The following is a 27,910-nucleotide window of genomic DNA, read 5'->3' as shown; positions in this document are numbered from 1 at the left end:
TTTCAACTCCCCCTCCCACTCTGCCGAGGACATGGAGGTCCTGGGCCTCCTTCACCACCGCTCCCTCACCACCAGATGCCTGGAGGAAGAACGCCTCATCTTCCGCCTAGGAACACTTCAACCTCAGGGCATCAATGTGGACTTCAACAGCTTCCTCATTTCCCCTTACCCCACCTCATCCTAGTTTCAAACTTCCAGCTCAGTAACTGTCTCCTTGATTTGTCCGGACTTGTCCGACCTGCCTATCTTCTTTTCCACCTATCCACTGCACCCTCTCCTCCTTGACCTATCACCTTCATCTCCTCCCCCACTCACCCATTGTACTCTATGCTACTCTCTCCCCACCCCCACCTTCCTCTAGCTTATCTCTCCACGCTTCAGGCTCACTGCCTTTATTCCTGATGAAGGGCTTTTGCCCGAAACGTCGATTTCACTGCTCGTTGGATGCTGCCTGAACTGCTGTGCTCTTCCAGCACCACTAATCCAGATTAACAGGGTTCCCTTATTAGAATCCCACCTATAGCATCCCTGGGGTTCTCTTGTTGTACAGTAGTGGTGTCCCTATCCCGAGATCGAGAGACCTGAGTTCGAGTTCCACGTGCTCCAGGTGTATATAAGAGCACTTCTGCTCCGGAACAAAAACGTTTTTGTTTTAATTCCCAGGTATCCCTAACCCAACGAAACCTTTATTAAATCGTAGCCCATAACTTGCAATTAGGTATCCATTGCTTAACGAATTGAACAGATTTGTTGAGTTACGATTATAATTTACTCTCGAGTATCCAACGTTTCCTACATAGAGACCATCTATGACATATTCCATTAATTTTCAAAATGTTCCCAGAGAATTCTTAATGAGCATTCAATTAATCTGGAATTCATCTAAATTCCACACTTCACTTCGTTTCTGGATATGAATGATTCTACACGCAAATTCTCTTGAATTCCTTGATTAAACTAATCCTAAATTTGCCTCCTCCATATAAGTAATCTGAAGAAATGTCGTGCATGTTTCCCGGAATAATGTTGTACCCGGCCATTTAATGTCGTTGTTGTGACACAAGTTCCCTTCCGTTTACTGCCTTCTACCATCTGGGTTTGTTTTTTTTTTACACAGAAGAGATTCGGGAGTCTCGCTTCTACTATCACCGCTAACACTCAACATTTCTGAACCGACATGCCTTTTATGAAATAGATATTACTTGAACCTCGGCCTCGGAGCTTCAGAGATAGGGACACTACCACTGCCCCACTATCAACCAACCATTGACTGTTTTGAACGCAAACTCTCTGAACTCTTCGATTAGATTCTGCTGCAGTCGCCGCGTCCATTAATCCATACATAAACTTTGTGAACCCTTCATTAGATTACATTTGCTAACCCACCCAAGGTATCGACAGGCTCTCACTAAACTGACACTTAATACATTCAAACCATTGACTGAGCTTGCAATTGCACGCAAACCAATTATACCGAGACAGTTTTCAATTGGGATTAATTTTTTTTTTGTCTTAGTTTGTTGGCACAAAAAAGTAATCATTTGATGAATAATTTCATCGCTGACAAGGTAATGTGCCATGTATAAATTCCTAATATCATATTCTACCAAAATTGATACAGACATATACAGTCGTGTGTATCTACTCTGCATCTAATGCCACGACAATTGGAGGTGGAGAAGAAATATTAAGTACAAAGTCTAAATTTGCACAAATTCTAATGTCCAGGTCATGTTCAATTGCTCGAATTATTGTATCTGGGTGTTTTTAGCTATTCATCAGTTGAACAGACAATTCAGCCATATCTAAATAGATTTATAAAAGCGATTTTTTTTTCATGACGTGGAAAGACTGAGACTGTTCCTGTTCATTCGAGGTTAAGGGGAAATTTAATGGAGGGATTGAAAATGAAAAGGCCATGAGAAGTGACTGAGACCAATGGGTCAGTAACCAAAAGGTACAAACTTAAGATAATTGGCGAAAGATCCAAAGGAGACATTAGCACTTTATAGAGGGAGTGAGATGTGATTGAGATACACAACTTTGAAACGCTTTTTCAAAAAGAACTAGATCATTAGTTGAAGGAGCGAAATTTGTGGGGTTAAGATATTGGTTAGTTTAATAGAAAAGCATTGTGATGTCTCTTTCCGTGCTGTAAGATTCTATACGGTAGGGGGCTGGGGACTGTTGAAACATGTACATTTCTAATGGAGGGACATTAGAAGTCGGGAAAAGTTTGGAATTTGACACTGAACATTTTAATATACAGAAGAGACCAGGCTCTGGAGATGACCACGCATTACAAGCACCTCCCTCGATAAGTTGTTAAACCGGCTTTGGCTACGTGTTCTCACTCCATAGGGAGTGCCGATGACGTCCTTGTGTTCGTTATTTCCTTGGAACTGGAGCGTGACTGTTCCACGTGGACGGTGACTTGCTCTGTCGTATAAAACCCACAAGTTTCTGAGTGTTGGATATCAGAGTTCCAGTCCTGGGACTTGAAGAGAACTAGGAGATCTCGACCTTACTGTGAGAAAGAGAGAGACGCAGAGCTAAAGAGATTGTCAGAGGCTCAGAAACAGACGCAAACAACTGAAAGAGATCCTTTGTGCTTTCGTTTCTCGTTGTCCAATTCAGCACCAAGGACAGCGACCAAACCTCCAACTGCAGCCTCAAGCAACAACGTAGTGCAGTATCTGGTAAGTCTTTCAACTGGCTTTCGGTCGATAAATTTGTTTCTGGAAAATGCAAAACTGCATCATTTTTAACAGTGTACTTTCCCATGTATTTCCAGACGAATTGATAGTTATTGTGCGTGTGTGTGTGTGTGTGTGAGAGAGAGAGAGAATGAGAGACATGGGTTTGAGAGATAATAATTAGAATTTCGAGTGGAGTATGTCTTATTTCCAGGAAAGATTGAAGGGCGAAGTTTGATCCTTTTTATTCCGTCACCCCACATTCCCCCCAAAGTGGACTTCCCTACTTTTTCAGCCAGGAGACAGGTCGGAAACCATTCAGCCGAGTGAGAGACCCTGAGGTTACGGCTTTGTGTGTTGGATTTCAGGACCCGACGCAATGATGATCCGGCTCAGCTCCCACTTCCTGACGCTTTTCGCTCTTCTGAATGTGTTCTGCTCCCGCACATCGGGGTTCGCGGCCCTCGGAACCTCCTCCCACCTGGGGTAAGTTCACACCCGCTTTCTCTCCAGCTTCCAAAGGCACTCAATTCCATTTCAATCCCTCACCTCCACCCCCACCCGCCCCATTAACTTTCCTTGTCTAAAGTGTCCTGAGCGAATGTGGGCAATCCTACATTATTGTAGATTTGAAAATATAGCATTGAACTGTACAGAGAGCTGTTGTGGTAGGGGAGGGAGGAGGTTTGTGGGGAGGTGGCTCATTCTGTAGATTTAAGGTTGAGATAGATTCTTGTCCAGAGTGTGGTGCTGGAAAAGCACAGAGGGTCAGGCAGCATCCGAGGAGCAGGAGAATCGACGTTTCGGGCAAAAGCCCTTCATTATGAAGATGGATTCTTGACCAGTTAGATCAAGGGTTATCGGAAAGGAGCAGGGAAGTGAGGAGTGTGTGGAATGAGCTATGATGCTGTTCAATGGTAGAGCAAGCTCGTAGGGCTGAATGGCCTACTCCTGTTCCTCTTTCCTATGGGCTCATCTGCAATCTCGATTGTACATTGCAGAATGTAGACATACACTTACTTGGGGGTGGGATGGCTGGCTCAGCCTCAAGGCCAGAGCTTTGATATGACAACACGCGCTGTTGGGGGTGGGGAGCGGGGAGGATTCGCTGATGATGATCACAACGTCCAGAGTATTTCATTTCATTTCGCCTGATATCAATCCATCACATTCAGTGCGTATATAATGCTCATAAATAATTATGGCCACCATACCGAGTAAAATTGTACACATTTCATCTGTGCGGCGGGGGTGGGGGTGGGGGGAGTGGGAAAGAGTCACTGGGAGAATGAGGTGATGAGGTCGGAAAGGGGGGACCTCAACATGGATCAATGTTACGATGAATAACCTGTTTATGAGCTGCAGATGTTATAACCCTCCTACAGAAACCACAAGTCGCCTTACACTACACTCTGCAGATTGAACAGGGAGTGTGCAATCTGAGATTCCCTCCCGACTCTATCCTGGATTTCAATATCAGTCTATCATTACGTATGGCACACGCTGGATAGTAACGCTGAATAATTCCCCCACTGTCCCGGGTGAAGAGAAGGGCATCCATCCGATTGAGATTTTCGCTGTTTATTGCGAACGGCTTTCTTCAGTCTGTCCCGAATGTTGTCGGAGTAGAATTGCAGTGATCCTGTGTTGAGCCAAGATTAGATAATTCGAGGTTTGTCCTAATCGGTACGGAGGGGAAATCGTCTGGAAGACTTCAACGATGAAGTAACCAGTGCCTACAGATAGTGACAAAATCACTTGTGCCTCAAATTGCGTATTATCACCCTTTTATACAATTAGTTTCTGTTATTTTGACACTTTCCATAGTTTGGATTGTCGCCATATTTGGTTCTGTCTAAGCTGTTTGTCTGCACTGTCGCCACTGAATTACAGCAACACATTGTGAGCCAGCCTTATGCTGTTTATAATCAGACCCATGTTAATTCGTAATCTGACGCCAGTTATGGCTCCATCATGGCTGACCATAGTTGGACTGACTTTATTTACCTCTGACCTTCAGGCTGCGAAATGCTGTTGGTTTCGATGGACAGTCCAGTGAGGATCAGTCACAATCACCAGTGAGAGCTGAGAGTGACGTTTCCCAAAACCCATTGTCAGACAGCGACAAAGTCTATTACCAGTTGTCGGCAAGCATGCCAAGGTGAGAGAACTACATTGCCAATCTTGCATATTTAATCAAAAAACATTCAGAACTGCTCACTATATTGGTCCAGTATAATGATCTACATTAAAACTTCGGAAAAAAAGAACAGGTGCAAGTCATTCACACCTTGGAGCCTGTTCCACGTTCAAACTCAATTCGTGATTGATCTGGTTGCAGCCTTATTTCTCTTGTTTAATTTCCCTCCCTATCCCTATAACCCTTGACTCCTTTTTGATTTTAAAAAGAAAATCTGTTAGTTCAGATTTGAACATATTCAGTAACTTTGCCTTCAATGCTCATAGGAAGAGAATTCCCAAGAGGTACAACTGAGAGCAGAATTATCTCCTCATTTCTATCTTAAATGAAATACATTTTATTTATGAACTGTGCCCACTGTTCGATTCTTTTGTCTCTCGAGAAGCGCCTCAGAATCTTTTCCAAGAAGATTGCCTCCCTTTCTGCTGACATCCAGTGAGTCCAGGCCCAACCTTCATGCCGAAGGCAATCTCTTATTCCCATGACTGTTGAGCACATGACTTCTCAGTAGCCATACTGTTTAGGCAAGTGCTGGTGTGTGTTTGAATGGTTTATAAATGTCAAGAAGAAACAATTGCAAGGGAAGAGTAGTTGATGTTGGGGGGCAAAGTCCAGAGAACCCTTCCTTTCAGAGACTGATCCAACAGTTCTGCACAAACTGTCCAATAGTTTTGTAATTAATCATTTCTTTTCATAAATCTCTCAAAAGTCCTCTATATGAAAACTGTCTGTGTGGTTCTTTCCATTCCTCCAGAGCAAAACGACATTCAGATGCAATTTTCAACAAAGACTACAGCAAACTGCTTGTTGATTAGACTATAGACTATATTCCTTGCAGTTTTAAATTCAAAGTCCGAGCAGATTTGTAAGACTGAGGTGGATAGATTCTAATTAAGCAAGGAGGTGAAAGTTATCAGCTATAAATGGGAATATAGGGCTTGAGGTTACAATCAGATCAGCCATGACCTTGCTGAATGGTGGAGGAGACTCAAGGGCTGAATGGTCAACTCCTTAAACGTTTAAGAGTGAAGAAACCATTTGATGAAAGGTTTGATAACCATAGTGCACCAGTTTAAGATCATTGGAAAATACGGTTTCTCAGGTTGTCCTGATCTAGCATATGCTACGGAATATGAAGCAGATTCCATACTGACTTTCAAAAAGAAGGCATCAAAAAGATGCAGAATGATAGAGATAGAGTGAGGCAATTAGATAGCCCTTTGAAAGATATTCTAGCATGGGCTGAATAGTCTTTGTCTGTGATGTCAGACTCTGTGACTCAGTGTTTTGATATGGCAACTGTATTGATGAATATTTCCCCAAATTTTTAATTTTAATTGAATCTAAAGGGTGTTCCATTTGAACAAAGATCAAGAGTAAGCCACTTGTCTCTTCAAGCCTGCTCTGCCATTTTATAAGATCATGGTTGATCTGGTTTTAACTCAACTCTGTATTCCTGCACATCATTGATAACCTTTCATCCCCTGGCTAATTAAGCATTTATCTACATCTGCCTTCAAAATGTTTGAAGACTCTGCATCCATTGCCTTTTAAGGAAATGAATTCCAAAGACTCTTAATCTTCTTAGAGGAAAAATATGTTTCCTCATTTGTCTTAGCTGGGCAACACCTATTTTAAATCTATTACTCCCAGTTCCACCTGACAAAAGAAAACTCCTTTCAATGTCCAACTGGTCAAGTCACCTTAAGATCTTTTATGTTTCAACTAAGTCACTACTGACTCTTTCTCCAGAGGATACAGATCGAGCCGATTTAACTTTTCCTCCAAATCAACCTACTCATTCTAGGTCTTAGTCTAGTAAACCTTTTCTGAGCTGCTTCCAATGCATCAGCATCCTTAAGCATGTGACTAGCACTGTACCCAATATTCTAGATGTGATCCTACCAATGCTCTGTATAACTGAAGCATGATCTCCTTTCCATTCCGAATTTAATCATGGTTTCAGCCACTTAATGGAAGAATTCTAATGGAGACGTTTTATCATGTGTAATGTACTTCTGAGGTCAGGGAGCAGGCATATTGAATCTTTTTAACTGAATCATGTGCTTGGCCTGAACATTTTAGACTGAAGATGCTTTTGTTTCTGATAACCAGAACCCAGGATGAGCAGAATGCAAGCAAACGTCACGGTGATGGTACTTTCCACATTATGTACTTGAATGCACTGAGGGAGAAGGCATTGGAAGACTTTATCAAAAAGCTAATAAATGGAGAGATAAGGTACTTTAAATAAATTTGGAGCAATGACAAGATTATAGAATATAGAACATAGAACAATACAGCACAGAACAGGCCCTTCAGCCCTCGATGTTGCACTGACCTGTGAACTATTTGCAGCTTGCCACCGCCCCACCACCCACACGATCCCAAAATCATCCATGTGCTTATCTGAGGATTGTTTAAATCTCTCGAATGCGGTTGAGTTGACGACATTAGCAGGTAGGGCATTCCACGCCCTTACCACTCTCTGCATAAAGAACCTGCCTCTGACATCTATCTTAAATCTACCACCCCTCAATTTGCTGTGATGCCCCCTCGTACACACTGAAGTAATCATCCTAGGATAAAGACTTTCACTGTCTACCCTATCTAATCCTCTGATCATCTTGTATGCCTCTATCAAATCCCCTTTTAGTCTTCTTCTTGCCAATCAGAACAGGTTCAAGTCTCTCATAAGACCTTCCCTCCAGACCAGGCAAAATCCTGGTAAATCTCCTCTGCACCTTTTCCAATGCTTCTACATCCTTCCCAAAATATCAGGACCAGAACTGTACACAACATTCCAAGTGTAGCCGCATCAGCATTTTGTATAGTTGCAGCATGATATTGCGGCTCTGGAACTCAATCCCTGTACGAATGAAATCTAACACATTGTATGCCTTCTTAACAGCACTATCCTCCTGGGTGCAACTTTTAGGGATCTATGTATATGGACTCCAAGATCCTTCTGCACATTCAGACTACCAAGAATCTTTCCATTGACCCAGTACTCTGCCTTGCTGATGCCCAAAGTGCATCACCTCACATTTAGCTGCATTGAACTCCATTTGCCACCTCTCAACCCAATTCTGCAGTTTATCCAAGTCCCCCTGCAACCTGTAACACTTTTCCACACTGTCCATTACTCCACCAACTTTAGTGTCATCTGCAAATTTACGAATCCATCCACCTATGCCTTTGTCTAAGTCATTTATGAAAATGACAAACAGCAGTGCTCCCTAAACAGATCCTTGTGGCACACCAATAGTAACCGGACTCCAGGCTGAATATTTTCCATCAACCACCACTCGCTGCCTTCTTTCAGAAAGCCAGTTTCTAATCCAAACTGCTAAATCACCCTCAATTCCATGCATTTTCTCTAACCGTCTACCATGTGGAATCTTATGAAAGGCTTTACTGAAGTCCATGTAAACCACGTCAACTGTCCTACCATTATCTACATGCTTCGGCACCTTCTCAAAAAACTCAATGAGGTTTGTAAGACAAAACCTGCCCTTGATGAAACCATGTTGACTATCTGAAATCAAATTGTTGTTTGCTAGGTAATTATAAATCTTATCTCTTATAATCCTTTCCAAAACCTTTCCTACAAGAGAAGTAAGGCTCACTGGTCAATAATTACCTGGGTCATCTCTACTGCCCTTCCAGAACAAGGGCACAACATTTGTAATATTCCAGTCCTCTAGTACCAAACCTGTAGACAATGACAACTCAAACATCAAAGCCAAAGGCTCTGCTATCTCCTCCTTAGCTTCCCAGAGAATCCTCGGCTAAATTCCATCTGGCCAGGGGACTTGTCTACTTTCACTCCTTCTAGAATTGATAACTACTGGTCATAACTAACCTCGATCATTTCTAGTCGAATATCTCATACCTCATTCTTCTCCTCTACAATATTCTCCTTTTGCTGAGTGAAAATGACCAGAATGTGCCTCAAGAGTCCGTAAGCCCAGATCTCCACTGGTACTGATGTCTTTCAATGTAAATCTGTCCTGAGTATGCATGGTATAAAAATTGTATAGAGAAACACCCAAGACACAGGTTACTTGATCTAATCCAATTTGTGTTTGCCCTGCACACAGTGTATCCAGCAATATATTCAATTTCTCAACTTAAACACTCATTATCCAAAGCCTCTCATATTCACTTCAACATGTAAGACATGGTTCAATGGAGTGTTGAAGGGATGCTACACCGTTAGGCGTTCTGTCATTTAATATCCCCAGATAGATGTAAAGATCCACTGACCCTATATGAAAATGGTGGGGGATTTCTTTGTGCCTTGACCAATATTTCTCCTTCAACCAGTATTCATTATCTCACTGCTGCTAGTGGGTCCGTGGTATTGGAAATTGGTAAACGTATCTTTCGTTATATTAGTACTTCATCTTAAAGCTACTTAATTGGCTGTGAAGTCCTTTGGAAGGTCTTTAGTTTGTGAAAGGTGGGAAGTAAAAACATGCTCTTCCTAGTTGTTTCATACACGTTTGTCAGTGGCAGTACCATTCATTGCTATCCCTGTAGAGACCAGCAACCTTAAAACAATTCACCCTTTCCGTTAATAGTGAAAACACTTTTTCATATTTTAAGATCTTTCTCTGTAACAAGCAGACGAAAAGTGTTATTAGCTAAACACTATTATTGTAGTAAACTTATACTGTCAACTACAGAACAGAAAATTTCCCCTTTACTGTCGAGAAAAGAAAAATTCACTTCACAACGACACATAACTCTGCCCTTAAATAGGCAATCAGTTTTCCCAGATCCAGACCTAAATTGATCCTTAGCTTGCAAATGCTTGCTTCCTTTTATTTCCTTTTATTAACCCAAGAACTATCTTTTATGATTACTTTTCCTGGAGGTTCTCCATCTGGCATAGGCCAGGCAAATCTTCCATCCTTGTTGCAAATCCTTCATACATTGTTTCTTTCAATCTGAGCATTGGCACCACTCTGTTTCTGTATAGTGAACCAGACAGACTTTATCAAATTTTATTCATTCCCTCCCCCAGATCCTAATGAAGCGACTGTAATTTTCTCAGGGATAGTTCTGAAACTGAGCCCTTCCTCAAAGCCCAACTCCATGATAATGTGAATCACATTGACCTTGTGATTGCTGATTCGCCACATTGAAACCCCAAATCGCTTATCATGAAGGTAAATTAAAACAAAAGTGTTTACAACTTTACAATCTGACCATGTTCCAGGGATTTCAGAGATTATAAATTTAATTAATGTAAACAGGACTGTTGCTGCCATTGGTTCATGCGTGAATGTTTCCCACCTTCTTTCCAATAAAACAACTTACATCTCCCGATAATCTCTAACCATCCCTGTCCACCTTGTTGGTGGACAGGCCTGAGGAAAAGTTCCAAAGCCCATTTCATTTTACCTTAGATTAAAATATAAGTCAAGGTAAAGTCACCATAGTTTTATTGGCGTACTTTCCCCTGAGAGAGAGAACTGATGATTGTTTAACCTGAGGGTCACAATGCTTCAGGTGAGGAGAGAGTTTGAGATGAAACATTGTTCATAGTCACCTCAGCAGGTGTGGGAATTAAACCCACGCTTTTGGAATCATTTTACATTGCAAACGACCTATCCAGCCAACCAAGCTAACCCACCCACAAAATCAAAAGCTATAACAATCTCATTAAACTTCATGACTGACGTTTGGAAGAATAATATGGACTCTCAAGTCCTGAAGTCTGAGCTATCCTCCTGCTGAAAAATTTGTTCTCAAAACATGTGCACGAAACCTAAGCTTAAGTGTACTTGTTCCAGTTTAAGCAATGCACTTGCTAATACTTTTCAGAAGTGGGCTTCTTAATAGAGTAGAACTTAGCATTGAATTCTTTTTGTATATTTTTCTTCTAGATTTCCAACTGAATTGATTCAACAATTACTTTTAAGTTATGATTCAATGCCTTTCAAGAGTTAATGGTAACAAATCCAGGTAATAGAAAGAATTACCACTGTCATTATTATTCTGAGTATGGTGAACAACTCGTTCTAATTTTCCAGCAGCCAGCAAGATGCAAGGTCAGCTGATACCTTAGATAACCCCTCGCCTGTTGAAAATTATGTCAGTGATACGATTTAGAGTCAGCTTCAAGATTAGGTAGGTATAGATTCTCCCACCGGGATACATGTGAAAGTCCTGGAGAATTTTCAGTAAGTGCAATTGTACTTTGTTTTAATGTAAATGAATACTCACTAACTATCAGTTTCTCACAGGTTTGGTCAGTACAGTACGGCAAAGGATTTTTTTCTGCTTTGTAACTTCCTGCAGGTACGATATGGTTTATCATCTGAGAGATTGCCTTAATAACTCATTTGTTCACTAATGTCCTGTCAAAAGTGAAATCTAGCATCCATTCCCAGTCTGACTTAAACATACCAGTGTGGTTAATAAGCCAATCAGTTGTATTGGAATAATGGTTCAAGAAGAAGGTGCACTAATATTATCCGAAGACAACTAAAGACTCAAAATAAATGCTGACCTTGACAGTGACACCTACATCCTGAGAATCAATTAAAAAGAGAACAGTTCCATTCATTGAAAAGGGTTTGCAATCTGTGTGATGATGCATCTGGAGATAAAATTCTGTTCACAATGCTCTGGAAATAACAATATTTTATCAAAGCTACTTTAGAGAGGCTTTTTGTAGATAAAAAGATAAATTCATCAACCTCGTGCTCTGAGCTGCGAGTTATGCTAAAAGGGAATATGAGTCACAGCCAGAGATACAATAGGGTAGCTTGTATTACTGGGCGTAATCTCTCTGAATGCCCTGCTTGAAGGTGCTTAATGCAATGTACAGTTTCCTCTGGAATAGACTGTATTTACTCCTGTCAGATATTTTGCTATAAAGTAATTGAGGAGTGATGAAGCATTTTCCTCAAGTGAACTATATCAGCGAGTAATGTTCAGGTTGGACTATGTTTGGGAAATATTATAGAATTAAAATTAAAGGTTTCATCATTGTGATATTTCCTACTAATATCCCCATAAACATTTGCAGTCAATGCCTTACTTTCCTGAGATTTACTGTGAGCAGTGGCAGACTTAAAAGTGACCTGATTTAGAGAGTAGGATTCCATCAATTTGACTTTTTCATATAATCTTTCATGGGACGTGAGCATCCCAGGCAAGGCCAACAATTGTCAGCCTTCTCTGGGTGCCTTGAGCTGAGTGACTTGGGAGGCCACTTCAGAGCCAACTGTATTGCTGTTTGTCAGGAGTCACATGTTGCCTGGACCATGCAAGGATGGTAGATTTCCTTCCTTAAAGGGTGTTACTGAAACAAAGCTTTTGTGACAGTTGATAATTTCATGGTCACCATTACTGTGATGAATTTCCAATTCCAGAATATTTAATTAATTGAATTACATTTCCCCCAAGTTTTGTGGTTGGGATTTGAATCCATATCTACAGAGCATGAACATAGATATCAAGGTTACCAGTCCAGTGACATTACCATGCCACCATTTTCCATTCCTGCCTTGGCTAATTAAATCTATCAAAGCACCTCCTCTGGGGAGCCAATTGAATGCCAAAATTTTTTGAAGTGTACAACTATTTGCTTTTCTTTCCCTTTATTTAACAAAGTATCTGTTGATTACTCAGTCTGTCATCTGTTCCATTGCTGTTTCTAGATTAAAGGGGGGTCATTTTAATCTTTCTTCAAGGCAAGTGGAAGCAGTTAGATGTTCTGTACCATTTTTAAATGCTGCTAAATTTACAATTGATAAGTAAAATGTGGAAAGAAATTGACCAGGATATAAAATGACTAGCCAACCAGATTCCATCAGTCCCCTGATGGATGGACCAGATTAAAGATTTCCATCTTGCCTCTCCCAACCAAATGTAAACCAAATAGTTGCAAGTGAGCTTGGCCACACTTGCCTTAAAAAGCAGATTGTGAAATGAATACTTAGAAGATTTGTGGGTTCAATTCCTGCTCTAGAGACTGGAGCACGCAAACTAGGCAATGTTCTTGATTCAATATTAAGGGAGTACAGAGCTCTCTGAATTGCGAACTTTTAGTTGCCATGTTGAAAGGAATTCCCTGCTGTCGTGATTCTACTGAAATCAGCTAGGTAGACCTCTTGGAATATGTGTTCCCTGATTGGGGCTGTTATTCTGGTCCAAACAGGAAACCCTAACTGTCAGATATAAACAGGAATGTCAGGGGTTCCGTTCACTGAGAGCTGGCATGAGAAAGCTAGTATATCAAGTACTATGTACATAGAGTCATAGAGATGTACAGCATGGAAACAGACCATTCGGTCCAAACTGTCCACGCTGGGTTGGGATATCTGGTCACTCTAGTCCCACCTGCCAGCCTCCATATCCCTCCAAATCCTTCCTATTCATAGACCCATCCAAATGCCTCTTAAATGTTGCAATTGTACCAGCCTCCAACACATCCTCTGGCAGCTCATTCCATACACGTACCTACATGTCAATAAAGGGGGGCTTTATGAAAGGATATGACTTCTATCGAGTTGTTTTACCTGCCCTCTCTTAGGTAGAGGTAAATTACCCAGTGGAAGAACAGTAGAGAAGCGGGAGAATTCTTCCTTGTACCTGGACCAAAATTTATCATTGTCAAGAATTTAAATCAAGTTGTCATTTATTTGAGTTAATAAGGCCAAAATTAACACAATTTTTCTCAAAGATTTCTTATTGAAATGGACAGAGAAGGGGGGGCTGCAATATCACTGAATGTATTGAGTCTCTGACTCGAGAAAGACAAACACTGACTAATAGCTGCTCTTTCTGTTTTAAATAGAATCTCTGAAGACCTCCGAATTATTGAGCTGAAAACTACATACAGCCTTTTTCCTTTATTAATCAGGAGAGAACGCATCAGATTCCAAAAGCTAGTATGTTGTGTAGTGAAAGTCTTGGTGATCTATTTAGTTCCTTGTAAATGAGAGTCACCATTCATTCACTACAAATAACATCCTTTTTTGGTCAACCTTTTTCTAAAAGTTGTATATATCTATTAAATATAGATTGACAATGTTACTCTTCTATACTGCCCTAAGGAGAAAGTGAGGACTGCAGATGCTGGAGATGAGAGCTGAAAATGTGTTGCTGGAAAAGCGCAGAAGGTCAGGCAGCATCAAAGGAGCAGGAGAATCGACGTTTCGAGCATGAGCCCTTCTTCAGGGCCTTAACCCCTAATAAATGTATTGAATGCAGCACGTGAAAGACGTGGACTATAAACTTTGAATTATATCTCTGATGTATTAAGTCGTATATTATTTGTTTCCCTTTGTCTTCCTCTAGTTGCAAGGGAAGCCTTTATGTCAAAGGGACCCAATCCAAAGGGATGAAATTTGTTTTATTTGCTTAAAACTTACCAGCTGGTGGACTGCATTCAGTTTTGAGGGAGCACCTCAGGAAGGAGACATTGGCCTTGCAGGGGCTGCAGTGCAGATTCAGAATTGTGGTAATGTCCCCAATTCTTGGACAATAAGTCTGGGTCAAGTCTCACCCACTCCAGAGATATGTCTGAACAAATGGATTGAAACTATCGAGTACGGTCTTAAAGGGAGTTAAACTCTGAAGGAAGGTTTGCGGCTTTTGGAATATTGACTGAAAAGTGCAATAGCAAGTCAACATAAAATGACAAATTTTCACTGGTGCATAACATGTGTAAAAAGGGTCAACAGAATGATCCATATATAAAACTGTCAAAGTAAGGTTGCAACTACAGGTCACAAATTCATTACAGAACAGACAGAGGCCTTTCAGACCATCACATCTGCACTGGCTCTCTTTACTGATTTAACTTAAAGTTAATCTACTTTTCCCTGTAGTTCTGCAAATTGTTTCTATCTATAAATAACATAGAAAAGTACAGTACAGAACAGGCCCTTTGGCCCACGATGTTGTGCCGAGGATTAAACCTAATCTAAAATAAAATAATCTAACTTAATCACCACTCAATTCACTGCTATCCATGTCCATGTCCAGCAGTTGTTTAAAGTTACTTAATGACTCTGCTTCCACCACCACCGCTGGCAATGCATTCCATGCGTTCACAGCTCTCTGCGTAAAGAACCTACTTCTGTTGTCTCTGCTATACCTTCCTCCTAACACCTTAAAACTATGAGCCCTTGTGGCAGCCAATCCTGCCCTGGGGAAAAGTGTCAGGCTATCAACTCTATCCATGCCTCTCATTATCTTGTACACCTCGATCAGGTCACCTCTCTTCCTCCTTCTCTCCAGAGAGAAAAGTCCAAGCTTAGTCAACCTCTCTTCATAAGATAAGCCCTACAGTCCGGGCAGCATTTTGGGAAACTTTCTTTGCACCTTCTCCAAGGCCTCTGTATCTTTTCGATAAGAGAGCGACCGGATCTGGACACAATATTCCAAGTGCGGTCTCACCAGGGTTTTATAGATTTGCAGCAAAACCTTGCAGCTCTTAAATATGATCCCCCTGTTAATGAAAGCTAAAACACCATATGCTTTCTTAACAACCCGATCAAATTGGGTGGCAACTTTAAGGGATCTATGCACTTGAATACCAAAAGCCCTCTGTTCCTCCGCACTGTCAAGACTCCTGTCTTTAATCCTATATTCAGCATTCAAGTTATTCCTTCCAAAATACATCACTTCGCACTTATCCATCTGCTGTTTCTCAGCCCAGCTCTGCATCCTGTCAATGTTGTGCTGCAGCCTGCAATAGCCCTCAATACTATCAACGGCACGTCCAACCCTTGTGTCATTGGCAAATTCACTAAGCCACTCCTCAACCTCCTCATCCAAGCCATTTATAAAAACTACAAAGAGCAGAGGCCCAGGAACAAATCCCTGCGGGTCACCACTGACCTCCAGGCAGAATGCTTTCCATCTACAATCACTCTCTGCCTTTTGTCAGCCAACCAATTCTTAATCCAGATAGCCAAATCTCCCTGTATCCCATATGTCCTGACTTCATGAATGAGCTTACCATGGGGACCCTTAAGAAATGCCTTGCTGAAGTCCATAGGCACCACATCCACTGCCTGAACTTTGTTAACCTGTCTCGTCACCTCCTCAAAGAACTCAATAAGATTTGTAAGACATGACTTGCCCCTCACAAAGCCACGCTGACTGCCTTTAAGCAAAGATCTTCACCACCAACTTAGCAACCTCCTTTCTCGCTTCCCGGATAAATCTGGTCTGGCCCTCAGCTCTTATCAATTTTAATGTTTGCCAAAATTAAAACTGGAAATCTGGAATCGATTGGTATCAGGGAGCAAACTCTCCAGTGGTTTGAGTCATACTTGACACATACGAAGATGGTTGTGGTTATTGGAAGACAGTCATCTAAGCTCCAGGACATCTCTGCAGGAGTTCCTTAGGGTAGTGTCCTACGCCCAACCATCTTCAGCTGCTTCATCATTATAAGATCAAACGTGGGGATGTCCGTCAATGATTGCACCATGTTCAGCACCACTGGCAACTCCTCAGATACTGTAGCAGTCAATGTTCAAATGCAACAAGATCTGGACAATATCTAGACATAGGCTGAGAAGTGGCAAGTAACACTCATGTCACACAAATGCGAGGTTCTGACTATTAGCATGCGATGAGAATCTAAACACTATCCCATGACATTCAATGGTGTTATCATCACTGAATCTCCCACTTTCTCTATCCTGGGGCTTATCATTGAACAGAAACTCACCACATAAACACAGTGGCTGCAAGAGCAGGTCAGAGGCTAGGAATACTGCGCCAAGATTCCCCAAAGCCTGTCCACCATCTACAAGGCACAAGTCAGGAACACTCCCCACCTGCCTGGATGGGTGCAGCTTTAACAACACGCAAGGCATTTGACACTATCCATAATCATCCATCCCCATCACATTCAGTAGCAGCAATGTGTACTATCAACAAGATGAACTGCAGAAATTCACCAAAGATTCTTAGGCATCATCTTCCAAACCCATGACCAAGGACAAGAATAATGACCAAGGATATGGGAACTCCACTAACTACAATTTCACCTTTAAGCTACTCACCATCCTGACATGGAAATATATCTCCATTCCTTCACTGTTTCTGGATCAAAATCCTGGAATTCCCTCCTGAAGGGCATTGTGGGTCAACCCACAGCAGGTGGACTGCAGCAGTTCAAGAAGTAAGCTCATCCCCACCTTCTCAATTGCAACTACGGACGAGTAATAAATGCTGGGCCCAGCCAGTGACACCCACATCCCATAAGTGAATTTAAAAAACACTGTTCCACATTGCTGGGTAGTCCAACATTTATTGTCCATCCCTTTGGAATTTTTTCAGCTGTGATCTGCAAATTTTGCTTAGCGGCCATTATCTGCAACTGCTGATTTTCATTCTTCCCATTGTATTAGCCTCCAATCTTCATTTGTCATCTACCTGGCACCTCACATTCATTTGATCCACTCCTTCTGCTGTCACAAATTATTCAGACCTGATGGTGCCAACCTTTTGTTTGGTATAGATTGACTCATCAAGATCAAGTCTGACTTCTCTCCATCTTTATAGACTTCCCTTGCTTCTTCCTAGCCAAACAGTTATACACAAAAGCATTCTGTTTCTGAAGTTATCGCACTGTTTTCCTCACACTGAACATCTTTCTTTTCTTTTATGTGGTGCCCTTGACAATATGTACATCCTGAACTCTGGCTTTAATCTTTTTATTGGCCTTCTGAAAATACTTAATTGTTATTATTGCTTGGCCTGGTATATCATTCAACATAACACAGTGACTCTCCCTGATTTCTGCACCCATATTGTCACTCTTTCTGGTGAACACTGAAACAAAATATTCATTTGGAGCCCTATCTACATCCTCTGGCTTCATGCACAAGTTAATATTGTGTTCCTTAATGGATCATACTGTTTCTCTAGCTAAACTTTTATCCTTAATGTACTTGTAAAATAACTTAGGATTTTCTGTTACTTTACCTGCTAATAATCTTTCCTGCATCCTTTCTCCCCTGCTAATTTCCTTTTAAAATTCCCCTTGCTTTTCCATATTCCTTTTGGTCTTTTCCCATTTTGAGCCCTTGGTATCTGCCAAAAGTCTCCTTTTGTCTATAGATCTTTAATATCCATGGTTTACTGAATTTGTTAGTCCCACCCTGTGTCTTTATTGGAAGACTCTGGGGCTTTGCTCCCCCTATTTCAATCTTGAATGCTTTCTACTTCTCTGACGAAAGCATCTGAAAACCATCTATTCCCACTCCACTCTGGCTACATCATAACTGATCAAAGTTTGGTAGAAGATTTGTAGCTCGGGTGCTCGTTGTTGTGGTTCTGTTCGCCGACCTCGGAATTTGTCTTGCATTTGTCATTCAAGACAAATTCCCAGCTCAGCGAACAGAACCACAACAACATCATAACTGATCTAATTAAAATTGGCCTTGCCCAGTTTAGAACTTTATTTCACGCACATCCTTGTCCATGAATCTATTGCACTAAACGGAAAATAATCTATGTTCATAAGGCAATTTTGAAAGATCATATAAGCATCAAAATGGATCATTTATCCTATTTTCCAAACAATATTCATTATGGACACTCAAACCCAGTGACATATTACAGCAAGTTTAATTCTTATAACTTCTGAGTTAACTTATGAGGTTGAAAGTTCTTTCCTTTAAGACTTCCTGCATTCTTATCAAAAGTGATTCTCTGCAGTTCTCACTGAGAAACTATAATGCAAGTTAACCCATTGGCTTTTCTCAGTGAATATCAAGAGAAACTTAGGGTGTCCCCCAGTTCTGCTCCTTAGATTGCTAAAAACAATCTAAAAAAATTATTTCCTGCCTGAAGATTTCAATAAACTCACTGCCCTTCTGTAGGTTTCAGTCGTTTTTGTTCTAAACTCAAATTGTCAATGTTTCACTTGTTTCTCCGTGTGTCACAGTAAACATTTGAGTGAACATTTAAAAACAAAATTAACTCCCTAAATAGCTTGCGAGTCATTTGAATGAAATCACTTGTTTCTTGGAATTATGTTTGAACAGACTCTTGAAATATTACTGTCTTCCCTCTTAAATAAAGCCCTTTCACAGAGCTAAAGCTAAAGACCATTTAAAAATACAAGAGAATACAAATTCTCAAATGATAATATTTTCGAAAATTTTATCTAAGGGAGTCCCACTTTTGATGGTATAATCTTTCAATTATCCAGAATTAAATATTTAATGAACTCATTAATTTTCCAGAATTAACTAATGCCAATCTCCTGTATGCCGATGCTGCTCCTTTTACAAGGTCATACTGTCCTTGACATTTTTTTCAGTGATGTCATAAAAACAGCGATTCTGAAAGGTTTAGAGTTGAAGGGTTTTACGCCCAATTTGATTATTGCGAACAGATACTGCCTCACGCAGAAGGATTTCAAGTCTTTTAAAAAAACCTGTACAATGAAAGTGGAGTCCCCAGTTCTCCAAGCTCAGCTTAACTCTAGCTTGGATTGGTTTGAGCAAGCAGTTGGTTGTTGTGAAGATGCTGGACCCAAAGAAGCAGGTCCATGCAGATCTTCCCTCTCTCTGACATCTCTCCTGCAAGACCCCGTGTTTGGTTTTACCTTGTGGGCTACGTGTGTTTATAGGGATTATTGCAAGTATTTAGAACAGCATCATTAAATTGGAATAATCTGTTGGGTTTTCAGATAGATTAAGTTATTCTGTATTCCATTCTCTTTTGTTCGTGTTTCATTCAGTAATCTTGGTAACAAATTCTGTTTTGTTGCAAACTAAGTGGTTGGGCCAGCTGCATAACTCCTGGGATATCGACTTTACACCTACTTGAAACAACTAGCAAAATTATGGTCTGGGCTACTTCCTTCAAATGTTTTGAGGGTGTCTGGCCTGGTCCATAACACCTTTCTTTGCCCCATATCCCTGTACTGTATTTCCATCCAAATGAACATCCCATGCCCTCTTGAATACTTTAATTGCAACTATCTTCACCATATTTTCAGGTAGCGCATTGCATACCCTAAATAATCATGTCTGAATTTTTTTTTTCTCACATCACCCTTGTTTCTTTGGAAATTGTTTAAAATCTGTGTCCTCTCATTCTTTTTTTCTTTTCTGTGTGGGAACAGCTTCTCACTGTCTGTTCTGTCCAACACACACATGATTTTAATAGTCTCCAGCAAATATCCTCTCAGCGTTCTTCTCTCCAAGGAGAACACTCCCAATTTCTTCAGTCTTGGGACCGGGTGGAGTTATGGGGAGATGATGGCTTGTGGTATTATCACTGGACTGTTAATCCAGGGACCCAGATAATGTTCTAGGGACCTGGATTCAAATCCAACCACAGCAGATGGTGTAATTCGAATTCAATAATTATCTGGAATTAAGAATGTAAGGACCACTATAAATCCATTGCTGATTTTCAGAAAATAACCTTCTGGTTCAGTAATGCCCTTTAGGGAAGGAAGCTGTCATCCTTACCTGGTCTGGCCTACATGTGATTCAAGACCCGATGCAATGTGGTTGACTCTCAACTGCCCTCTAGGCAATTAGGGATGAGCAATAAATTCTGCCTAGCGAGGGACATCCTCATCTTGTTACAGAATAAAGGAAAAAAATCTACCCATACAACTGAAGTTTCTCATTCTGGATGAATTCCTGTAAGTTGCTTCTGTACTCTTGCTAATAAATTCATATCTTTCCTCTAATGTGTTGCCTACAACTGTACACAATGCTCCTTTGGGTGGCAGTGTGCTCAGTGGTCAGCACAGCGCCAGGGACCCATGTTTGATTCTCCCATAAGACGAATGTCTATGTGGAGGTTGCACATTCTCCCTGTGTCTGTGTGGGTTTCCTCCAAGTAGAACGGTTTTCTGCCTCAGTCCAAAGATGTGCAGTTTGATTAAATTGGCCATGATAAATTACCGATAGCATCCAGAGATGTGCAAGCTCGATGGACTAGCCATGGTAAATGCAGGCTTACAGGGATAGGATAGGTCTGTGTGGGATGATCTTCAGAGGGTTGGTGTGGACCTGATGGGCTGAATGGCCTGCTTCTACACTGTATGGATGCTATGAGCATCTTAGGTCTAACAAATTGTCTTGTACAAGTTCAATGTCATCTCCTCACTCTTGCACTCTATGCCCCTATTAATAAAGCTGACAACACAGCATGTTTTCAAAATTAGCCTCTCCACCTGTCCTGCCACCTTCAATGATCTGTGCACATATACACCTCTGCTACTTCTGAACCCTTTTACAATTATATTCTCTATTCTTTATTGTCTTTCAATGTTCTTCTGACTAAAGTGCATCATCTCACATGTTTCTGCACTGAACATCATTTGTCACCTATCCATCCTGATTTACCACTTTGACAGGAGAAAGTGAGGACTGCAGATGCTGGAAATCAGAGCTGAAAATATGTTTCTGGAAAAGTGCAGCAGGTCAGGCAGCATCCAAGGAGCAGGAGAATCGACGTTTCGGGCATGAGCCCTTCTGCAGGAATGAGAAGAGTGTGCCAAGCAGGCAAAGATAAAAGGTAGGGAGGAGGGACTTGGGGGAGGGGCATTGGAAATGCGATAGATGGAAGGAGATTAAAGTGAGGGTGGTAGACCAGAGAGAGGGTGGGGGCGGAGAGGTCAGGAAGAAGATTGCAGGTGAGGAAGGTGGTGCTGAGTTTGAGGGTTGGGACTGAGACAAGGTGGGGGGAGGGGAATTGAGGAAACTGGAGAAATGTGAGTTCATCCCTTGTGGTTAGAGGGTTCCTAGGCAGAAGTTGAGGCACTCTTCCTCCAGTCGTCGTGTTGCTATGGTCTGGCGATGAAGGAGTCCAAGGACCTGCATGTCATTGGTGGAGTGGGAGGGGGTGTTGAGATGCTGAGCCATGGGGTGGTTGGGTTGGTTGGACCGGGTGTCCCAGAGGTGTTCTCTGAAACGTTCCGCAAGTAGGCGCCCTGTTTCCCCAATATAGCGGAGGCCACATCGGGTGCAGCGGATACAGTCAACGATGTGTGTGGAGGTGCAGGTGAATTTGTGGTGGATATGGAAAGATCCCTTGGGGCCTTGGAGGGAAGTGAGGGGGAGGTGTGGGCGCAAGTTTTGCATTTCTTGCGGTTGCAGGGGAAGGTGCTGGGAGTGGAGGTTGGGTTGGTGGGGGGTGTGGCCCTGACGAGGGAGTCATGGAGGGAGTGGTCTTTTCGCAACGCTGATAGGGGAGGAGAGGGAAATATATCTCTGGTGGTCGGGTCCGTTTGGAGGTGGCGGAAATGACGACGGATGATACGATGAGTTGATTTCAGTGAGCCTGACGTTACCACTTTGACAAGTTGTTTTGGAGTTCCACACTGCCACATCTCACAGTTACGATTCTTCCACGTTTGGTGTAATTTGCAAACTTTGAAATTTCCCTCTGCACACCATAATCCAAACTGTTAATCTGCATTACAACGGGTAAGGGTCCCAATACCAACTCCTGGGGAACTCCTCTACACACCTTCGTCCTGTCTAAAATATATCCATTGATTGACCCAGTAATTCAAAATTGCAGTCAGCTATACTAATTCTTCCTTGATGGTCGTCTTTTACAAATCAGAACACGCGCACAATTTTAACTGAATACGTTTGACATTCTGTTCCATGTAATAATTACTCATTCGAAAGTGAACACACATATACAGATCACCAAACTATGGAAAGCCACAAGAGATTAATTAAATGCTCTAAACCTTGTAGTGGATTGACTTTAGAATGAGGGCATTATTTATCAGACTAAGCAGGCACTAACCACATTGAATTACCATCCACCTTATGAGTAACATCCAGTATAAAGAAATGTGAAAAGGTTGGTGTTGGTGAGGAGAAAATAACATTTGTGCCATGTAAGTGTCAAACACTGCCCACTTTGAATGAAAGAGCATCCAACCACGTTCTATTGTTATGAAAGAACAGTTCTGAAGAAAGATCACTGGAACCAACATGTTAACTGTGCTTTGTCTCCATGGTTGCTAGCCATGACGTAGAGGTGTCAGTGCTGGACGGTGGTGGACAAAGTTAGAAGTCACCAAGTTATAGTCCAACAGGTTTATCTGAAATCATAAGCTTTCAGAGTGCTGTTCTTTTGGTCAGGTGAAGTGTTCAAATAAATCTTGGACTATAACCTCAAGTCATGTAACTTCTGACTTTGTCCACAGATGCTGCCAGACCTGCTGAGTGTCTCTAGCAATTTCTATTTATGTTTCTATTGTTATGATCCTAGCTGATGGTCAGACCCCAGAATGCAATCTTGCTTGGTAGATCATATGCTTATTTTTCTTTTGTTCAGTTAGTTATTTTAGTTGTCTGTCACTGAAATGTATTCACGTGAGGCTGCAGATTCTTTTCAACAGAGGAACAAAAGTTTATTAAACAAAAGAAGAAATGTTAAGAAGCTTCCTAAATACAAAAGATGGTTTGCAAAATCTTAAAGACACAGTGAAATTCAAACTATTTCCTGATAATATCCATTGCGTGGATTTGAGGCCAGAGAAATTACAATCTTATCTCAACTCTACAATGTTCTACTTAACTGGGTCCTTTCAGTTTATTTGCTATAGACTTTGGAAACTACTCAAATCTCCTAGCTTAAATTTTCTCAGGTCTAATCACTTGCAAATTGCTAACTACACTTTCCTAGTTTGGAAATTTCACAAAATAAATCCTTCTGCTGAGGTAACTGGTTTCCTGAACTGCCCCGAATTTCTAGGAGAGAAAATAAGTTTGTTTCTACACTCAACGTTGGTGAATCCTGAACTGATATGATTTTAAAAAATAAGTCTTTAAGGCCGCCAGCATTCTTAACGATCCATCCCACACTCACTATGTTTTTCTACAACCTCTATCATCAGGGAGAAGGTACAGAACCCTGAACACTTGCACCAGCCAGTTTTGTAACAATTTCTACCGCACTGTTGTTAGAATATTGAATGGACTCACAAACTCTGAACATTCGCCTGTACCTGTGTTTTTGTTTCAGCTGCTGTTTATCTGATATTTACTTATCTATGCTACTTATCTCTGTGATCTGCCTGTATTGCTCGCAAGACAATGCCTCAGTACACGTGATAATAAATTCAATTCAATGAATCGCAACAGAATACCACTACAGTACCATTGTCGAATTAAAGAGAGACAATTAGCGGTGAGTTTAACCTGACAGTCACTGCAGCTCAGGCAAGGGCAAGGTTGAACCTTCATGGTGACCTTAGCCAGTACAGGAATTGGACACATGCTGTTGATGTCACTCAACATAAAACAGGGACCCAGCTAACTAAGCTCACCAACCCCAATTTTAGTGCATGAGGCACCTTCTCCCATGTCCTTAACCCAGCCCTCATACACCAGCCCTTGTTATCACATGATCTGCTCTTACACACTACCCATTGTTAGCCACTAATAGTCCCCATTATTATCCATTCATTTTCCCAGGCCAACCATTATCCATGTGTCTGTCCAACTGTTCTTCTCTCTCTTTGGGCTCTACCTTCATCTATCATTTACAACATACCACCTGCCCGTCGCCCCTTCCTCAAACTTTTGCATTAAAAAGAAACAACTTGTGCCTAGCTACCATTAGTTCTGAAGAAGTGTCACTGGACCCTTTGAGGGAAATATGGTGGCTCAGTGCTGAGCATTGCTGCCTCACAGTCTTCGGGGTCCAGGTTCGATTCCAGCATCAGGTGACTATGTGGAGTTTGCACATTCTCCCCGTGACTGTGTAGGTTTCTTTTGAGTGCACTGGCTTTGTCCTTGGTCCAAATGTCCAAATATTTACAGGTTAGGTCAAGTGACCATGCTAAATTGTCCATAGTGTCCAGGGATGTGTAGACTAAGTGATTAGCCATTAGAAATATGGAGTTACAGGGGTTCGGTGGGATGCTCTTTGGAGGGTCAATATGGGCTGAATGACCTGCTTCCATAGTGTAGGGATTCGATGAAATGTTAACTCTGATTTCTCTCCACATTTGCTGCCAGAACTGCTGAGATTTACCAGCAATTGTTGTTTTGTTTTGGAGGTACTAAGATGGATAAGGAAAGTGAAGGTTTGTAGCTCAGGTTGAGGTTTAGGGTGTAGGTTGAACCTACAGCTCAGCGAGCAAACCTACACCCTCTGGATAAGGAAAGGTTGGATCAAAGAGATAGATTTTAAGGATTGTTTTAAAAAGGAAAGATAGGTAAAAATGTTTATGAAGCACATCCCAGAGCTTAGGAGTTAAAACCATAGCTGCCAAAGGGGAAGTCTTCAAAATTGGGGATATGCAAGAAACCAGAACTGGAGATACATGAATATCTTGGAGCACTGAGTAGTTTGAATGGTCCTGAGGCCATAGAGGGATTTAGCAACAAAGAGGATAAATTTCAAATTGGTCCAGGAGCCAAGCTCAGTCAGCAAGGTACAGAAAGATCAATGGGATATGGTGCAAGCTCATTTAAGGGCAGAAGAGTTGTCAATGAGTTGAGGTTTATGAACTTCGGATGATTTCTGGCCAGTCTGATGTCTATCAGATTCATCAAATTAGAGGTAACACAGACATGATTCTCTGTATACCACCTTCGGAGGGCAACCAAGAATGGGCAAAAGAAACACCAGCAATCACACCCCAAAATGTATTTTAAAACCAGAACGAGAGATAAGCTTTTCCCCAACACTTGGTGTTCTAAGGAGCTGGTTTCCTGCTCATTGGTGTTAACAATCAGTACCATTGTTAACACCAATGGGTCAAAAATTGGGCAATGATGGAATAATGGGCTGAGGGAGATTACTGATGAAGGGCTTTTGCCCAAACCGTCAATTCTCCTGCTCCTCAGATGCTGCCTGACCCGCTGTGTTTTTCCAGCACCACTCTAATCTTGATTTGAAACTCCAGCATCTGCAGTATCCACTTCCACCTCAGGGAGATTACCATCAAGGTATGATGTCACAGACATCCCTCATCAGTTTCATCGAGAACTTGTATATTAGCTGTAGAGAAGCTTCCTCTCCTCCCCGCCAATGAACCTGTTCGGCAAAACTAAGCTTCAGGAGAATAATATCTATATCCTTTGCAATTCAAAGGGGACAATTAAGATTTGTCACCCAACATAATTGGAATGATCATTTACTGTACCATTTCTCCCCAGACAAAACATGTTTCCAATTATCGGACTTTCAGAAAGGGCAGATACATAATGATGGAAATTAAATGACCATTAGCTTGACATCTGTAGTCAAAAAATTATTAAAACTATGGTAAGGAACAGGAGAATCAAGAATTCCTGTCAAATGGAAAGTTAATGAGTCTGAACGAATGAAACTTCGCTTATGATATTAAATATGCATATCTGTAACAACCCTACTGGGTGAAAGGATTTGACAAGAATCAAAAGAGGAAATTCCTACGAGTGGATTTGGAAACTATAATTTGGAGCCTGGCACAGTGACTTAACATGAAACGGTGTTCAATTATTGGGACTGATGTTTCTATTCTGACAGCTCAATTCTCTTGTGGTATTGGCCCCAGTTTAGCAACTGTACAAAACAGTTATTATGGAGCTCGATCATAAGTCATGGATTGCAGAGTGACAGAGGGTGATGAGTGGATGGTAAAAAAAATATTCTCATTTGTGGGAGATATTAGAACCTATGGATATAGGTTTAGATATAAGGGACCTCCTTTTTACAATAGAGATGAGGAAGAATTAGTTTTCTTGGAAGGTCTTGAACCTTAGGAACAGAGTGATGGAGATTCAGATTTTAAGGGAAAAATAGATGGATTCTTTACTAACATGCAAGCAACTGATGAGATGCTGGACTGGAAGGTTGTGATCCAATCAGATCAGCCAAGATCTTCTCGAACAACAGAGTAGGCTCAAATTGCAGAATAGAGAAAGTGGGGACTGAAGATGCTGGAGGTCAGATACGAGAGTGCATTGTTGCAAAGGCACAGCAGGTCAGGCAGCTGTGGAGGAGCACGAGAGTCCATATTTCGGGCATAAACCCTTATCAGGTTCCTGATGACGGGCTTATACCCAAAACATTGATCCTCCTGCTCCTCGGATGTTGCCTGACTTGCTGTGCTTTTCCAGCAACACACTCTCGACTCAAAGGGCTGAATGTCATAAGAAATGTTCCTTTTTCTTACGGCTATACGAAACTTACGTTAAAACAGGGAGAATTCCAGCTTTACTAAGTGATATAAGTGATGATTGGTTAACATAATCAAACAAAATAAACGAGGTTACATTTAAGAATGATGATCATGATTTCAAGTCCCACTGCAGGGGCATCTCTATTTATTGACTTAATTTTCTTTTCTTTTAAATAACTTACACATGACCAACCCCGCCTTCCCTTAATGAAAAAGCTAAGTGAAGATTCAAGGCATACAATACATCCCACCAAGACTGAAACTCCGAGGAGCAGTGTCCATATCAGCTGTGGCTTTCTGTGCAGCCCTCCTGCTCTCAGAGGAAGGAAGAGTGGGTCCAAGTGCTGCTCCAGAGTCTAGCACACAGTATCTAGATCTCAACACTAGACTGATGTCATGCCACACTGTTGAACATTCAGCTGTCCAAATCAACCTTCAAATTAATCACCTCCCTGCCCTTTCAAGTGAATATAAAAGATCTCACAGCACATTTTGGACAATGGTGGGAGAAAAAACATTTTGTCAAAGGTTTACAACCAGTTGTCGTCGGGATTATTTGCAGGATTACCAATTCAAGGGGAAACCAACATTTAGACTGCATGAGAGGAGAGTGATGGTTGGTTAGTAATTGTTTGCCCTATCAAAAAACATTAAAATCTTCAACAAAATGTGTTTTTTTTCAGCAATACTCAAGTTCAATACGACCTAATGGCTGTCAGGGAAAGAAGGTTCTCCCCATTGTCATAGCTCTGGATACCTGATCCTCTGTCAATATTATGATAACAGACCATCTGGTGGTTTTAAAATCTTCCCTTACATTGAAATAATGATCACATTCCTGAAATACCCATGTGG

General features: G+C 41.4%; 1 protein-coding gene across 1 annotated transcript; it reads left to right on the top strand.

Moving 5' to 3' along the window:
* Positions 1–2,579: 2,579 nt before the first annotated feature.
* On the top strand, positions 2,580–5,711 carry LOC140482649 (VIP peptides-like). Its single transcript, XM_072580154.1, has 4 exons — positions 2,580–2,699; positions 3,065–3,182; positions 4,717–4,857; positions 5,651–5,711. The coding sequence occupies exons 2-4, from the start codon at positions 3,076–3,078 to the stop codon at positions 5,709–5,711; spliced, it is 309 nt and encodes a 102-aa protein (XP_072436255.1). The 5' UTR covers positions 2,580–2,699; positions 3,065–3,075.
* Positions 5,712–27,910: the final 22,199 nt, after the last annotated feature.

Source organism: Chiloscyllium punctatum, chromosome 11, assembly GCF_047496795.1.
Source record: "Chiloscyllium punctatum isolate Juve2018m chromosome 11, sChiPun1.3, whole genome shotgun sequence".
Classification (NCBI taxonomy): domain Eukaryota; kingdom Metazoa; phylum Chordata; class Chondrichthyes; order Orectolobiformes; family Hemiscylliidae; genus Chiloscyllium; species Chiloscyllium punctatum.
The sequence above is the reverse complement of the archived record's forward strand: the minus strand, read 5'-3'. Positions and strand labels throughout refer to the sequence as shown.